This window comes from Podarcis muralis, chromosome 8, assembly GCF_964188315.1.
Source record: "Podarcis muralis chromosome 8, rPodMur119.hap1.1, whole genome shotgun sequence".
NCBI lineage: Eukaryota > Metazoa > Chordata > Lepidosauria > Squamata > Lacertidae > Podarcis > Podarcis muralis.
This window is the reverse complement of record NC_135662.1, coordinates 61,501,639-61,519,400: the sequence shown is the minus strand read 5'-3', so window position 1 is coordinate 61,519,400 and position 17,762 is coordinate 61,501,639. Positions and strand designations below refer to the sequence as shown.

At 44.4% G+C, this 17,762-nt stretch overlaps 1 protein-coding gene across 7 annotated transcripts in view; it reads left to right on the top strand.

Annotated features, from left to right (window-relative positions):
* Nucleotides 1–17,762, top strand: part of PHACTR1 (phosphatase and actin regulator 1) — a 251,629-nt gene that overhangs the window by 122,758 nt on the left and 111,109 nt on the right. The window contains exon 1 of one of the 7 annotated variants that reach the window (XM_028737710.2): nt 16,820–17,219. The exons of 5 other annotated variants lie outside the window; for them this stretch is intronic. In XM_028737710.2, the coding sequence (XP_028593543.2) occupies nt 16,967–17,219 (253 nt within the window). In that variant the 5' untranslated portion in view covers nt 16,820–16,966. Of the gene's footprint in view, nt 1–16,819; nt 17,220–17,762 lie in introns of those variants that run through there. One more of the 7 variants, XM_028737715.2, reaches the window with a different exon arrangement.

Below are 17,762 nucleotides of genomic sequence, written 5' to 3'. Positions count from 1 at the left end.
ATGACAGCTGTTGCCTGTGCCTGCCCCAAACGCAGCATGTATGAATGAATGGAGGGCAGGAACAGTTCTGGCAACCAGGATTTGCAGACCAGGAAATGCAATTCTGACCCAAACTGAGGTATGCAGTAAATGATGGGTCCTAGCATACATGATCCTCTGGAAAACAGAATTATTTAGAGGACACATCAAAAGGGGGGGGGGGGGCATGTGTAGCCTTTATGTACCAAACAATCACAGGAAAATAAATCAATATTGTGTTACTAGTGGTGCCATTGATAGACACTGGTTTCTCTTCAGGTATAAATCTTTTGCCTTTTGCTAATGGTACCATTGATGGTATTGGTGGTAGATGAGAGGGCTTTGCTGCAACACGATTCACTTAAAAAAATGTACTGCAGTGACTGGCTAGTGTGTGAGAGAGACTTCGAGTGGGGAGACTTGGAGTTCAATTACCTCAGCCATGAGATCAGCCTTTAAGCTCACTGTGCAATCTTGCATGAGATTTCCACACACTCTCACTCTCTGCCTACCTTAACCTCTGCAGGGTTGTTGTGAAAATAAAATGGGAGAGTGGAGCCCAAGTTCCTTGGAGGAAGTTTGAGATAAAAATGTAATAAATAAATAGTATTTTAAGAGTGTGGTGGAAGTGTCTGAAAATAAAATGGGGGGGGGGGCGGGGGGGTCTCCAGAAACAATCAGGATTCTTGTTAGAGGAGTCCAAGCCCAGTTTTAACTTCTATGCATTACACTCAGGATGAGTACAGTGGAAATAAAGGCAGCTTCCTACATGTCAGGACTGAGCTGTCAGCTATCTGAGGGTGCCACCCTCTACCTAGGGAAGCTGGCAGGTAGGATGGGGCCTAGAAGGAAACTGGTGCCAGGGTGGGGAAGCAGAACCTCAGAACCAGAATTGGCCCTCCAGGACTCTCTCTCCCCCCCCCCCTCTGGTCCTCAGGATTCTCCCCACGCCACTCCAAGCGCTTACTTTGAGTTCTTTTGCCTGGCTGCAATGTGCTCTTGAAGTGTGATCCTACCTCCTGCGTGACTAAGTGGGCAGCTAAGTGTAAAGACGTGAGTACAGAAACCTCTGGCTTTGGTGTGGCTGTAAGCTGATTGTGCAGAGCTCGGAAGGCTGTTGGTTGCTTCATCCACTTTTGCCAGCACTGACAGGCAGTCCCTGAGAGTTTCCCCATGAGGGAAAGCAGTCCTCAGGCTGGGGGTTGAGGGAGAAATTCCCACTCTCCTTGGCCTGGGGGAACCTGAAACAGCAAGGTGCTGAAACTAGACTGGGAATAGGGAGCACAAAGATTTAGGCAGAAACAAATCCTTGTGGGAGGACGCAAGTAAAAGAGGGGTGAGTGAGTCAGTTCGAGAAGGTCCAGAGAAGAGGGAAGACTCTTTACTTTTATAACAGGAGTGGTGGATGTTGAGGGAAGCTGAAGAGGCATTATCCTACCTTCTTCCTTCCTAAGGATTTGTTTGGGCTGTTTGCCCTGCTGCCTTTACCTGCTGACTGGCACCTCAACCCTAAATACATCCCTTCAGGAAGTAGGTCTCTGTGATCCCAAAAAGATTCTGTTCAAAGTCGGCTTTCTTGCGGTAAAAGGAATAAATCAGCTTATATCCAAGCACTTTTGACTTAACTGGGTTGGGGATCAGGGTATAATGAAGCAGAATAGCTTTCTCCCTTCAGTTTGAGCAGCAACACTGCACATGCAAGGAGCTCTTTCTAATCAAACATACAGAGACACAGCTTACACTGGTCTCCCAACCAGATTGCTGACCAAGTCCTCACCCATATAGTTTTCATAATGCTACAGCAACTTGTGTTTGCTGGGTCCAGTGGTGCCAACTTGAATAAAATGTTGGGGGGGGGTTAACTCCCACCTGCACCACACAATCAACCACATGACATGGTGCACACACACCATTTTAATGGCAATGCCCATCAACTTTGGGGGCCCCTAGCCCCCTCAAATACTTTATTGAGTAGGGCCAAAGTTCCCTCAGCCCCTAGGAGTTGGCTCCTACGGCTGGGTTGCAACTTCTCCTAGCTTTGAACAGCAGCAGCTGGTGAAGCAACTCACTGGGAAGAACTGCCACCCACTTTTATGGGGAGGGGAAAGCTTGCCTTTATCACAAATGGCCAGGCAGTGGCAGCTCAGTCAGGCTGGATGGGCGCTCTCAGTCATGGAGCCTGTCCAAGACGTTCAGCCTGAAGCAGAGCCCAAATGGTGCCCCCTACTTGCACTAGGACCAACATTTTTAAAAGTTTAAGGGGACCCCTGACCATTAGGTCCAGTTGTGGCCGACTCTGGGGTTGCGGCGCTCATCTCCCTTTATTGGCCGAGGGAGCTGGCATACAGCTTCTGGGTCATGTGGCCAGCATGACTAAGCTGCTTCTGGCGAACCAGAGCAGCGCACGGAAACGCCGTTTACCTTCCCGCCGGAGCAGTACCTATTTATCTACTTGCACTTTGACGTGCTTTCGAATTGCTAGGTTGGCAGGAGCAGGGACCGAGCAACGGGAACTCACCCCATCGCGGGGATTCGAACCACCGACCTTCTGATCAGCAAGTCCTAGGCTCTGTGGTTTAACCCACAGCGCCACTAAATTCCTTGCTGCATCTATCCTCCCCTTGTGGTGCTGTCTCAATCAGGTTGCTTCCTCCTGCTGCATGGCAGCGCTGACCTTGCTCAGTAAGAACCAGACAAATCTCTTGGCTGCTGTTTGCCTAGCATCTTCCAGTGCAGCCTGCTGATGTCAGTGCAAATCATTATGTGCTGATTCATTTGTTTTTACATCTGGATCATTGACAAACCATGGTTAGAACCATAACTTGGCCTCGAGAGGCTGTTAACATCACGGGCATGGGAGTGATGGAACTTCTGAAGCTCACTCCTGGGCAGGTGGGAAACAAAAGCAGTTCTAAACTTGAACTTGCCTGTTCTATGTTTGGAAGTACCAATCACACTATGGGTTCATTTTGCATTATGTCTGCACCCAGCCAGGGTCACTTTTTGAGCATGTGGGCTGGACAACGAACAGCTTTAAGAACCCTGATCACTTGTCCATGAGGAGGGACTGGAGTCATTCTATCACACCCCTAGTAAAAAATGGCAGTGCCAGTTATCTGATTAGGTCATCAGCCCAGTGAAGGGACAATTTCTTTTCATTGCAGTTAATCTCATTGCATTCTACAGAATCACAAAACAAAGGGCAAAGACACAGCTGACCCTACCCTTAATGTTTTCTTCTTCGTGGTTTTTTTATTATTATTAAAAACTTTGGAAAGATTTGGGGGCATGCCAGGCTGCCAGTGTTTTTCTGTTTTACCAGAATTCATCCCCCGCCCCTTTGGAACACAATTCTATATAATTTCCCAAAATAGCTAAATTCAGCTCATTAGTGTACTGTGCAGAGCAGCCAAAGTCCAACACTGCACAATGAAGAGAACAACATAATTCACATTGTGGCTTTCAGAGACTGTTCTTGTTGAACCACTTCTGCTGCTGGCTTTAGCTAGAAGGCTGCAAGCAAAGAATTGGGCTCAAGGAGCTAAAGCAGCTATTTTTTAATATATATTTTAAGTAGTACATTCTTTTCCATTTCTTGTTACAAAACCCTAACCTCTGCCTGTTCCTGCTACGTCAACAGCTTAATGTTAGCTGGCTGTAACAGGGCAGGGCTGAGATGGAAGCTTCTTCTCATTGCTTTCGCTCTCTTTCCCCCTGCCCCTAACACTTGCCACCTCCCCTTTCCTACCAACCAGGTGGTCTTCTCTTTAGAACAGGGATAGGTAACCTCTGGCCCTCCAAATGTTGTAGACCACAAGCTCTCAACATTCCTGACCATTGGCCCTGATGACTGGGGCTGATGGGAGTTGAGTGTCAAACTTTTCAACAGTGGAACAGATTCCCTTGGAAGTGGGTAGACTCTCCTTCCTTGGAGGTTTATAAGAAGAGGTTGGATGTCCATCTGTCATGGATGCTTTAGTTGAGATTCCTGCATTGCAGGGGGTTGGACTAGATCAGTGTTCCCCAACCTTGGGCCTCCAGCTGTTTTTGGACTACAATTCCCATCATCCTTGACCACTGGTCTTGCTAGCGAGGGATGATGGGAGTTGTAGTCCAAAAACAGCTGGAGGCCCAAGGTTGGGGAACACTGGACTAGATGACCCTTGGGTCCCTTCCAACTGCATGATTCTATGATAAACAACATCTGAAGGGCTGCAGTTCCCCTACCTTTGGTTTAGAAAGCATAGAGCGATCTGTTGAGGAGCAGCCCTTTGAAGGCTTACATACACACAGTGTTGTTATTCTAGAAAAAGAGGTGCCAGAACTCACCATGAATGCCTCCCTCGTTCTCTTAGAATGGCAATGGCACCCACCTGAGAGGTGCCAGAGCTGAGTTCCAGCAAGTTTCAGCCCAAAAAAGAGCCCTGCATACGCATCATACATCTAAAGCACTTTTCTCCCCCCCAAAATAATGGGAACTGTAGTTTATCCCCACAGCACCCCTAACAAACTACAGTTCCCAGGATTCGGATGGAGGGCTTTAAATGCATGGTGTGTACATAGCCATAGTTTCACTCAGGGATGCTTTGCAAATTCTTACACAAATGCTACTTTTCTGTGAATTAGTCACATTTTTGGACACCATTTGGGGCAGGAATGTGAATGAATATGAGAATTTCATGCTGCGTGACTAGAGTTGATGCTTTAAGATCCATGTATTGTTTGCCACATGTTTCTCAGTATAAATATGATAATGGGAGAAGTAGGCCCGCCTCAGCGCCACTGTGTATCATCCCAAAATAGTCCGGAGCTTCTTCCTCTCAGCACAATCCAATGCCGCTCCATAACATAATGATCTAGGAAGGGAAAACATAGGCAAGGTGAGAGACGTGGTTACATCCCAAGTAAACACCGCCTTCCCACCTGGCTGTGCAGTGTTAACTATGGGATGGAAACATATCATTAATCTGACCCATCTGGTTCCTTCATAAACATGTTTCCAGAGTGGCATGAGGCCAACCATAGGGAAGCGGGTGTCGATAGCTGCAAATTGGCTCCTGAAGCAGATCTAGCAACAACAGTACACAAGGTGAGGAAGAGTTGTTTGTTGAAGGTCATCCATAGTTTGGAGCTTCACTCTCTGTGAAAGTCTGCTGCTTTCATATTGTCTACATATTCTGTTTTGAAGACCTGCAGGACACCTTAAGGTTTTCCTCCATCGAAACACGGCTTCATTTCAACATGACAGCCACTGGATGTGGCCTACCTCAGCGTGTAAAATGCTGAAACTGTTTCTACGTTGTGAGTTTGTTTCCAAACCTGCATGGAACTACATAAAATGTTTGCATAAGCCCATGTGAAGCAGAACCACTCATATCTTCATGATTCTCTGTTCTTTCGAAGGATGTGGTACACCGTTAAAGGCAGCTTTTGATTTGGACGTATCAAATGTGCAGGCTTGTGTTTTGTCTTCCCATCATAACAGGGGTGTCTTTTCTTTCGTTCTCTATTCCAGAGAATAAGTTCTGCATACTTTGGAGATGCCTTCATAATTAATGGCAATGGTCTATTTGCTTTTGACTGGTATACAGGCAGCTTGTAGGTCAGAATCAAACTGTTCTCTGGGTAATGTCAAAAACAACTCATCACTTTCTTAACATCAGTGATTAACATCCAATTCCATTTTTTCTACACAGTGGTTGGACAATATCCAGTATTATTTTTCCATCCCTCTCCTAAATCCAAAAAGCCCCCCTCACACAAACACATTTAAAAATATATGGGATGTTAATCAGTCAAAGACCTGGTTGAAGAGGAATGTTCTCGCCTGGCACCTAAAGGTGTATAATGGTGCCACCCGAATTCCACAATTGTGTTGCTTCCCCTCCAGACCTCTCCTGGAGGAGGCATATAAAGAAGGGCCTCAGATTATGATGGCAGCATCCAGGTAGGTTCATATGGAGAGAGGCAGTCCTTGAGATACTGTGGTCCTGAGCTGTTGGAAGCATTATAGGTCAAAACCAGCACTTTGAATTGGGCCTGAAAACTAATTGGCAGCTAGTGCAGCTGGGCCAGGATCAGTGTAATATGCTCAAACCGTCTTGCCCCAGTGAGCAACCTGGCTGCCGAATTCTGCACCAGCTGAAGTTTCTGAACCTGTGTAATAGGGATTCAATGTGAAACCACTCTGAAAATGGCAACTCTCCTAACAATTCTCAGTACCTTAACAAACTACAGTTCCCATGATCCTTTGGGGAAGGCACAGCTGTTTAAAGTACCGTCTTAAATGTGTAGTGCACATGTGACCTAATACTACCTACAGTGTTACAGCTGTGCTAAATATCAGCAAGGAGGAAAACACATCCATAGCTGGGTGAGTCAAGCTCTTATTATTTCAAAGGAGAAATGGAATTGTAAAAAATGCCACTACATTTAAAGTGAAATTGTTTTATAGCTGCCTGTGAAATGGAGAAATAGATTGATTCCCCACCCCTCATTGCAAGGCACCATGCATTTTAAAAACCTGGGTAGGTTATTGCATAAATGGTGTTCACTGTAAATATAAGCACTGCTTATAGAATGCTAATACATTCAGGTGGATGGTGTGTTCATACCTGAGAGCTTCAAATAATGAAAGAGCAATAATATTTTGAAATATGATGTGGTTAATTGCTTGTTGAAAGGAAGGCCATTCTGAGTAGTGTTTTTATCTGAAAGTGAATTTTATGTAAAAACAGAGTATATACTATAGAGTCTGTGTCCTTTCCATACATATACAGAGCCCTTATAAGAGAGGCATTCAGTGAGAAAACGTTGAAGTCAATAAAACCAAATTCTTGGTGTGTACTGTAACATCTCCCTCTGTCATGTTGAACTGGTTGTGGCCAGATTTGTAGCTGCTTTGGAGCTTCCAAACCCCTCTCCCTCCCTCTTTGCTTAGCTTTCCACAAGGCAGGGGTGTTATTTAAAGCTGTCGCTTTGCCTTTCACCCTGCTGTTGAATGTGATGTTATTGCATGTGTTCAGGATCTGTGTCTCACAAATGTCGGAATGAAAAGGCCAATTAGAGTGAATTAGACCATAGTGTTCTGCTTTTAAAAATGACTTGTCAGTACAATATTCTGCGAATTTCTTTTAGCTTCCTCTTGCAGACAATCATACTGTCGGAGCCTTACTTGTGGGAACTTGGCCCTCCTCAGAGAAATGCCAGGCCCATTTCCTGAATTTTCAGCTTCTGTTGTGACAACAGCAATAGAACAGGAAAAGGTCTCTACCCTTTTTTCTTATGATGAGCAAGCCCCTGGAACCAATGAGACTTATTTCTGAGTAAACAGGCATAGGATTGGGCTGTTGGACTGCTCTGTTTCACTTTTTAAAAAAGTATTGCATTTAATTTTTTGCCTTTCCTCTAGGCCTTCTCATTCCCAGTCCAAAATCTAACCCTACACTACGCAGGTTATGACTTATGCATTTATTTTTTATTTTTTAAAAGGCTCTTGAAGTCTTATCATAATAAAATTTCAATATGAAAATTACTTCGGTTGGCCCTGCTAGGGTAAACTTAGGCCTCCCCACCCTTTATAGCATCTTTATAGCATTTATTTAAAAAAATTAGAACCTGATTGCAGTTCTGTTGTTCAGAAAGTATAAAGAACATATTCCATGCAAGTGGTAAGTTTTCATGATGAAGAGTTCTGGGGATATTTTGTGACATTTTGGCTGGCCTAATAAAGATACTGCCTTAAAATGATTTTTCTTATGGACTGACATGACTATCATTTACTTTTTGTACAATCTCTTTCTCTAACCATACATAAAAGAAATGGGGGGGGGGGTGAAATTCAGTTTGAAAAGATAGTGATTGGTCCGTCAAGCATTAATACTGCTGCTCAGCCTCTATTCATGTCAAATATATTTGTTCTGAGCTCATCCAGGGATGTATACAGATTGCAGCAGCAGTGCTTAGCAGTTTGTCTCTTTAGACCTTAAATTCTCTTTATTTACTTATTTAGAATAACATTAGTTTGGATGGGGGTGGAGAGAGAGCGTGAGCAGAGCCAGGCTGAAAGAAGGAATTAATCACAACCGGTTGACATCCATTAGAAAGCAAGTTCTTTTGAAATCTCTATTCAATTACATGTTCTATAAAAGGGTAACTTTCAGTCTCACAAAACCCCAGAGGTTAGATGTGATGAGGCATGCAGCGAAGGGAAAGAGAACAAGCAAACCTCATCTAGGAGCTTGTGCAATGGTGTTATTATTTAACATACGGCAATACGTTGCTTTGACTTCTTTTTTTAACTATAGCTTATTTCTTAAATGTGCCACTTTTAAGTTTGTATCCAAAAAGCACTTGCCTTTTGTTTCTCTGTGTTATGCATTGTGTGGGTGTCCCTTCTTTCTTAAAATACACAGGCAGGGACTGTACCCTCTGCGCCATGCTGGCAGCAGCTGTATACTTTATAATTGCCAAATCACTTGAGAAAGGCTGGCAACTAATTACAGCTGATGTTGGAGGATAGAGCAGTGGCTTCTGTGAACCAGGAGTTCAGAGGCATCCTGAATTAGGCTATAGTTGTAGCTTCTGAAAATCACTGCCTCCCTCCCTCAATGTGGCAGGCAGCAGCATTACAGCAGAAGAAAGGTTTGGGTGAGATATGAGAGATCCAGGTTGAAGTTGCTGCTCTACCAAACCATGCCAACTGCTTTGAAAAGTTAGTGGTGCCACTGATGTGAGGCACATTAGGCCATTGTATGACTCAGCTGTGGGGGACAACAACTTGAGAGGCGCCAAAAAACGACACAGGAGACTGGGAGAATTAAAAGGGTCAGCATAGGTAGGGAAGAGCAAATATCCGTGGGAACTACTTAGTCCAGTGGCGCCCATTTGAACTGGCCATGTGAGCAGCCACTGTCTGTGTGTGATGTGCAAATCTTGCTAAGAACCAATTTCACCCTCATAGCACATACTGTAAATAGGCAGCAGTATTGCAAGGGCAAAGGGCTTATGCAGCAATGTGTTTACCTGCTACGTGTATAACATTCATACAAGGAGCTCAGGATGACTTCGTGTGCCAGTCTCCCATTCACATAACAGCAAGGTCCAGGCCTACTTAGCTGCAGAGAAGGAGCTACAACAGTGTTACAAATTGATGCACATCTTAATTTCCATTTGGCTTCATCAAGGGAAGGTATTAGTCTTGCATTTTGGTGAGCGTCGTGATCATCTCAAGGGCTAAAACAAGCTACTATCAGCTTTCCTATGCTATTAATCCCTGATGGGTTCTGACATTTCTTAATTGAGGTTCCTAGAAAAATGATTAGTTGGATTTTAAGAAGGCCAAGGCATTGGCATTCCCCTTGGAAACGCACAACCATGTACCAGCTTCTGCTGTGTCATGCATGCACCTCTTATTTTCAGCTGTGCAGAATAAATGGTGTACGGGCGTCTGCATGGATCTGTGTCCAGCTGATAACATCACAAGTATTTAGCTCGTTCTGTGACGATGTGTTTGCAGGCCTCTATACGCAGTTCTTCATGGTGTGAAGCCAAACAGGATCTGATCTTAAAAAAAACGAAACAAAAACTTATTCAAACTAGTTTGATGAACTAGAGAAGTAGCCAAGTTTTTTTGGGGGGGGAGTGTGTGTGTGTGTGTGTGTGAGAGAGAGAGAGAGAGAGAGAGAGAGAATGTTGAACTATGATATAATGCAAGCATATTGCAGCCTACATGGGACTGAGCATCATTTACATATATGTCAATTTATCTGTAGCACATGTCATTCCAAAAGCTTGCCTAAAGGGAGAGTGCAGTAAAAATTTAAAGCCTTTGCAGGTGTTAACATTCAACCCACTAAACCACCTAGCTTTGGGCAGCAAACACCAAAGAAAATAAATAGTTGTTTAGGAAATGTGTGTTCTTCACCTAATATCTACAGACTTGTCCCCATCATATATGGAACTCTTTCTCCTATCCGCCACATTCTTCAAGACCAACATCCTGGAATCTGTGTCCATTAGAAAATAGAAACAGCACACATTGAGATGCGTTCTTGAGGCTTTCTGCAGATAACTTGTTAAATTATTTAATGCAGTGGTGAAGTTAGGTAATTTTAGACTCTGGACTTACTACTTCCCCCACCCCCACCCCTCGCCCAACCCTGATCTTTAGATAGTGAATTCGCCTACTTCTGAATGTGGTAAACCAGCCCTTCTGCACTGGGGAGACCCTTCTGCTCACTCTTCTGAGTGGGCCCCCCCTGAAATTCCACTCCAGAGTCCAGCCCTGATGGTACCACTAATTTAATTAGAATGATACCACTAGATATCACTGCTCAAGTTCAGTTTTGAAAAGCCTGCTGTTGTACCTGCAGCATTTAGTATTCTTCAGTGTGGTGCTGTGGCTGCATTTGTTAGTTCATGACAGGGCCTTTTCAGTGGCAGTTCCTCATTTGTGAAATGCTCTCTCTGGTGAGGTGCATCTGTCCCCTCATTATTGAGCTTCAGGAAGAATTTTAAAACAGCTGGGTTTACCCAGGCAGTTGTTGGCTGAAAGACAGTTTCTGGCAACCTGTTTTTATTTATTTTTTAAAATCACTTTTAAACTATTTTTAGATTTTTATAAAAAAAAATGTTTTAATATTGATATGTTTGCCACACTGGGCTCCTTTGGGAGCAGAGGGGGAACATAAATAGAATAAATAATGATAACCTAATTTATCCTTAAAACAACCCCTCAGAAAGCTCTGTGGCCAGCTAGGGATCTGAACTCCAGTCTTCCTGAGCTACACCACAATTCCATATATCGGCAAAACAGCCAGGCACAGGGTAAAATTTGCCCACCCTTCAATTTTGAAAGGAACTGAAGTGAAAACGTCAGCCAAAAATTTGCAGAGAAGAAAAAGTAAAAAGCATTTGTCTTACAATGGTCCAGATGTTTTGCTTAGAATAAGCTTCATTGACCTGGAAGTGCATCAACATTCTCATTGAAGCATGGTTAATGCTTTTGATAGGGTTTGTTTCAGGATGTTTGGTTTGAATTCCAATGCCTTTCACGTTGCCTGCAGAGTCATGCAGAGAGAGCATTTAAAGATGAGGATGTTGTATAATTTTAAGCATACATTTATATGTATAAAGCATGTCATGTGCAGCTGTTTCCCCTCCCCAGCTGTGAGATCAATATTCTTCAAGCAGTTATATGGTAAACCTTCTTTCCCCCACATTCTGGTAACTTCAGTTTAGTAAAAATCTGACCATATTCTCTATATCAGAAGCGAGCAATCTCCTCCCCTTCCCCGCCATAAGAGATACACGGGGGGCGCAGCATGGCAGTAGGCAAGGCCATTCACACATGCACAGCCACACTCATTCACATTCACTTTCTGTTTGCTGTCGGGGGACCTGTATACTGAGAATTAATTCGTGATTTGCATGCATTCTGATTTGTTTGTGGGAAGGTTGTACGATATCAGATCAAGCAATTGTTTCCCCTCACTTTCCAGTGCATTTTCCTGTCACTGCAAAAAGTCCAACATTTTGGAAGTGTGCTTATTGTGTGAGAGTGCCAGATCCACTTTAACTAAGCAACCTGAATTTGCCAGTATGCACCTTAATCCCCGCTGCAAAATAACAGTCTGGACTACCCTCTCTCACTCTCTTACACTACCTTTCCCTCCCTTCTTTCCCTCTATCCTTTCCCCTTCTGCCCCTCCTTAAGTTTTTTTCTCAAATAAACCTTCTATTTCAACAACCCCCACTCTTCCGCCATTGCCAAATGAAATGAAGTAGCACTATTTTTTTTCTGTTTGGCACCCTGAAAGCAAGGCAGGCATTGCAAGCATGAAATAGATGGAATAAAACAGTTTTCCTTTGGTAATATGAAGCAGAGCAACTAAAGGAACCAGTTTTTCTGTCGTTATTCCCTTCCCTTCTCCTCCTTAAAATCCACACCATAGAGAAGTGAAAGGGCTATGCCTAGAAAAGCCCACTGGTTTTTCCCCCCCTGTTGCAGGCATTGAGTTTCCTCTTTCAACTTTTGAGAGCTGCACTGACCCTGGAAAAGTACATAGAGTTGAAGGGGGGAAATGGGAAAGAGTGTTGCTTGCAGCAGCTTCAACTCTGCTTGTGCAGGCATGGCTCTTTCCCAGTTCTGCCTTCATCTCTATACAGTGGTACCTCGGGTTACAGACACTTCAGGTTACAGACTCCGCTAACCCAGAAAGAGTACCTCGGGTTAATAACTTTGCTTCAGGATGAGAACAGAAATTGTGCTCCGGCGGCACGGCAGCAGCAGGAGGCCCCATTAGCTAAAGTGTTGCTTCAGGTTAATAACAGTTTCAGGTTAAGTACGGACCTCCGGAACGAATTAAGTACTTAACCCGAGGTACCACTGTAAAACTTTCCAAGCTGAGTGCCCATCTCAACCTCAGAGTCCAGTTTTTGGCAGGGATTGGGGTTTGGGAGAGATCCCAGAGGGCCACATGCAGCCCACAGACCATGGGTTGCCCTCCTCTATGCTCTATACTCAAAACATTGTATTGAACTAAATTCAGCTCAGCGTAGACCCATTAAAATTAACATAGCTAAGGTAGTCGAGTCCACAAATTTTATTAGGATTACTCTGAGAAGAACTTGGTTGAATACAATCCAGTGAATGTTCAACCCACCTGAGCAGCCAAACAGGTCACCGGGTCACAGCTTTCCCCATTAGGGTGAGATGCATTGTATTTCTGTTTAAATTATAGTAACTATTTCTACATTTACCTGTGTTCATTCAAAATTGCATATGTAACTTTTATGCAAATCTGATTCCATTTTGTCCTTTTTTTTACGGTGATGTATTTTCTCTTTTCTAATGATGTGTAGGTGCTCACCTAACATGCATTCATGAAAGGTGAGACTGCAACCCTATAGCTGATTATCTGGGGGATAAAAGCTCTACTGAACTCAGTTGTACTTACTTCTAGGTAGACAGGTACAGGATTGTACTGTAAGTTAGGAGCAGGGCAGAAATAGCAGGCTGTGGGCATTATGTTTTGCAAGGACCTAAATGTTCTCCAAAGAGGAAACATGTGTTCCAGCATCTCATCCTACCCTCCACCAAGGTTCCTCAACCTTTGTCACCAAAGTCTCTTCACATACATTTTCATGCTGTGCAAAAGGGTTTACATTTGTTCAGAGGGGGAGTGAGTTTCCAGAGAATATATTAATTATACTGTCAAAAATGTCTTTCCTTTATTTCTGTGCTTTGCATTCTAGCCAACCAAAGGTCACAAATAGAAACAGCATTCTATTCATAGAGTAGAAATTGACTTGTCTATTATTATTTTTTATGTTCCTGCTAATTTGAGGGGGAAATTTAGTGCTACGTGATTGACAACTGGTGCTAAGTCAAGCAGAGTGTAGGCAGATTCTGTGAAAGGCTCCACTCCCTTCTGCAGAGCTACCTAAGTCTTCCTCCACAGCAGCCTCTCTGCTTCCAGATTGCCCCAGGTGGTAGACATTCTCTCTTGTTGAGGACAGGTTCAGAGGCAGCGCTTTTTCCCCCCAGCCGGAACTCACTGGAACTCAATTCTGGCTCCTCTCAGGTGGGCGCGATTGCCACTCTAAGAGAATGAGGGAGGCGTTCGTGGTGAGTTCCGGTACCTCTTTTTCTAGAAAAATAGCACTGTTCAGAGGGGCAATCTGTTCACTAGATTTGTGGTTGTTTTGCTTTTTCCTCCTTCCCTTTTAGGGACATGATTACAGTCCAGTCCAGACTGAAATGTATTCATTTGAATTTATTTCAAACCCCACAGAACATAGCCATCTACTCATATTTTCTTTTGCAAATTTATTTATTATTTATCATAATAATAATAATATCAATGTCCACACCTGACGCTATGAAAACTTGTATGGTGTGATCCCTGCCACCCATAAGCCTTGCCTCTTCTGTGGCCTCCTTTGGCACACAGGAAAACAAATGTCCCTCCCATTTGTAAGACATTGTGTTCTTGCAGTTGCATGTTCTTATTTATGCTCATATGGGCTTATATTCACCACAACACAATAATATATATGCATTGTTAAGCAAGTTTATTCTCTCTTCCCTCCACCCCTGCCATTTGTTGGTTTAATATGACCTCGGCAGCCACTAAAAGGTAAAGGTAAAGGTACCCCTGCCCGTACGGGCCAGTCTTGACAGACTCTGGGGTTGTGCGCCCATCTCACTTAAGAGGCCGGGGGCCAGCGCTGTCCGGAGACACTTCCGGGTCACGTGGCCAGCGTGACAAAGCTGCATCTGGCGAGCCAGCGCAGCACACGGAAACGCCGTTTACCTTCCCGCCAGTAAGCGGTCCCTATTTATCTACTTGCACCTGGGGGTGCTTTCGAACTGCTAGGTTGGCAGGCGCTGGGATCGAGCAACGGGAGCGCACCCCGCCGCGGGGATTTGAACCGCCGACCTTTCAATCGGCAAGCCCTAGGCGCTGAGGCTTTTACCCCCTTTTACAGCCACTACTGTACACCAAATGCCCCCAAACCTGTATGATGTTTCCCCCCCCCTTAACATGCATAACAGATGTTTGCCCCAATGGACCGTTCTGTTTATTTTTCATACATGCCCCTACCATTCCCCCCACACATTCATTCCCCATGCTTCACACTTCCTGAATCAAATATGCTCCATCCCTCTCCAGCGTTAATAATTATTTCATGTCGTAATGGTATTTTCCAAGCTTTCATGTTGTTTTTAATGAACCATCTTGAGTTTCTTCTTTGGGAAATGCAGGGTATAACATTTTTAAAATATAATAGCACATTCGCTGCCTAGAAAGTTAAGTCCTGTCAATTGAATTGCAAGCATACAAGATGCTAGATGTTGCACTGAGTAATGTGAAAGTTAGCACCTTAAATGCAGTTTTCTGTCGCCATCCATTCCCTATGAGCAAAACTGATGAGTCAATTGGGGTGGGGGACAATTAAACACATGATTAAGTTATTGTTCAGGGGTTTCGCTTCCTGAATTGGTGTCCCCCGCCCCCCACCAAAAAAAAACCCTCATCTTTGGTTGGATGTGCATCTGTCAGTTGGTCTTTGGAATTCTTAATACATATGCAGATTGCAGTTTTTAATTAAAGCTGGAGGAGAGGAGTTGTATAGTTGCATAAATCTGCTTTTTCTGCTGTCACAATGCAACCTGATTTTTTTTTAAGTGCTCCAGTAACTTCTGCTGAAAAATGAACTCCATTTACTCAATATTGTGACTCATTTTTTTTAAAAAAAACCACAACTTTCTTATCCCAGTATAAGATAATGGAACGTTCCTCTGTTGTTTGTATTCAGCAATGCCAGTTTTCCCTTGGCCTTTGCGCATTCTTGTCTCTTCTTGCATCCTCTGTGGCCTATCTTTTAAAACACACAAACGGCTATTTCTGTCCAGTGTTTCACAACGATGCCCATTGATAGTGGCTGGCAGGGCCTGGTGACATCGGGGCAAGCTCTTCAAAAATGGGAATCCTCCCTCCCTGGCTAATGACGCCCAGGGGTCACCAAGAAGAGCAGACTCTCCAAATCCCTTGCCGACTGCTAATCTTGGGATGAATGCCCTCTTTTTATTCCCATCACCCCTTTTTGCAAAGTGCAGCTGACCCCAAGAGCTGCAGTATCTCCCTTGGATACTTATAGTCTAGGCTGGATCTCCCCGCCACCAGTGGCCATCACAAAGTGACCTAAGCCAAGTCCAATCTTTTGTCTGTCACTTTGCTGTCTACCTCACTCAGAGAAATGTTGTCCTCCCACACCGCTTAAGTGGGGTGGCTCCCTCTGCTAAAGCTGGTGCTTAAGCAATGAGACCACAGTGGAGAACACAAAGGAATTGAAAAATGTGGCTTTAGTGCCCAGGCACACTTTCCCTTAAGTCCATACCTTTTTGCCTCATTTTCAATTTGGTCCAGGGCTGGGTGTTCCCACTTGTGATTTTTGCCTTGGGTTTTACTTGAGGAAAGACCCCTGAAACCCTGTGTTTTCCCTTTTATTCTTCCTATAACCAATAGTCCACTTTTCATGTGGTCATCAGCTCTGCGTACCCGTGGCAGAGAGTCAGAATCAGAGAAAAAGAGAAACCAAGCTAATCAGAAAACCAAATAACCAGAAAGCAGTTAAATCAGAAAATCATTTGACATATACAAAAGGAGCCAGGACCCTTCCAACACACATGCTTTGCACATACAGTATTTCATTTGATCACAATTTTTATATGAGCACTAAACAGGGAAACGTAAATAAAATAAATTTAAGCATGCCTGGAAAACTGAAAGAATTATCCTTCAGGGGTAGGCAGGGAAAGGAGGTGAGAGCTCCCAGGGGGGGGGATGCAAATTCCTGTATAGGAGCAATTGTAGGACCAGTTCAGAAGAGGGACAAATTTTTTATTTGGGTTTTCCACAGATTGATGTTTGTTCAAATTCAGCAAAAAGTAGCTGGTTTATGGGGGGGGGCACCTCTCAGACCCATGATAATAGATCAATACAAAATACTAGAAATTGTGGGACAAAGACAAAACAAGACTGCTACGTGGGTCGAAGAGTGCAGCCCAGTGTTTGCCTTCTGCTTGTGCCCCATAGAGGGGAATTGAGAAGGAGGGCTCTTGTGGCTTGCCAGTGAGTATGTGTGGCATTTGTTTTGCAAGGTGAGATGAGGTGACACAGGTATGGTTGGAGAAGAGCATCCTGCAGCTCCAATCATTCTGATTGGTTAAGGCAGCGGGGTCACATAGGTCACTCAAGGCTCGGCTACGCTTCCCTCCTCTCTCACTCTCTGCCTCTTCCCCCATCCTGTCCTCTCTCTCCCCCTCCCTCCCCCTTTTAATCCTTGTGTGTGATGGGGGTGTGAGAGGGAGAGTTGCGTGTGTGAGAGACAGAGTGTGTGTGTGTGTGTGGCAGAGAGAGGCTAAGGCGAAAGTGAGCGGATGGCGGACTCCACACACACCAAGCAGCCTGGGATGCTTTCCTTTTCATCCCTTTCCGGCCGCAGGGATGGCTCCTCTCCAGACCAGAGTGAAGAGAAGCCTAAAAAAAGAGCTTTCTATCTGGTGAGGATGAAGCCACTGAAAGAGCCTATTACGAACAACAACAACGTGTCTTTTGTGATACACTGTCACATAGGCAAGGAGATCAAGCACATATGCAGCAACTGCAGTCGCGGAGAGGAAGCCCGTGACGGTGAGTGCTCTGATCTTTAGTCTGTATTATATGAGAGAGAGAGAGCAAGAGAGAGCATGTTTTTCCCGGTGGTGATTGTGTATATGCATAGGTGCCTGACTCCCAATTACTGGCTGCTAGTAAGCTTGCTACTTAAGGGACTCTGGGAGGAGGGAGAAAGTAGAGGCAGGGAATAAGATGGGTTTGGCAGCTATTTGGCATGCCAAGCAGATGGAAAAGCAAAACGGTCCTTGTTTCTTTTACCTTCATTTGCCTTAGCCCAGCAACACCCACAGAGCAGAGTCCTCTCTCCTTATAGCTGCAACAGAAACGGCTCCGTGAATTGCTTGCTTTTCCATCATCATCGTAATGGCTTGCTTAAACTAGTCTTTTTCATCTGGGCTACAGCAACTCCCCACCCCCTCCTCCTATCAACATGCCGCAGTCAGAGTTTACTTGACTTAATTATTGGGATTTGGGAGAGGGCTTTCGGTGGGATCAGTCTCGTGTGATCCCCTCCCCCCCCCCCGCGTTGTGTCGCTACCTCCAAACGCAAACACATAT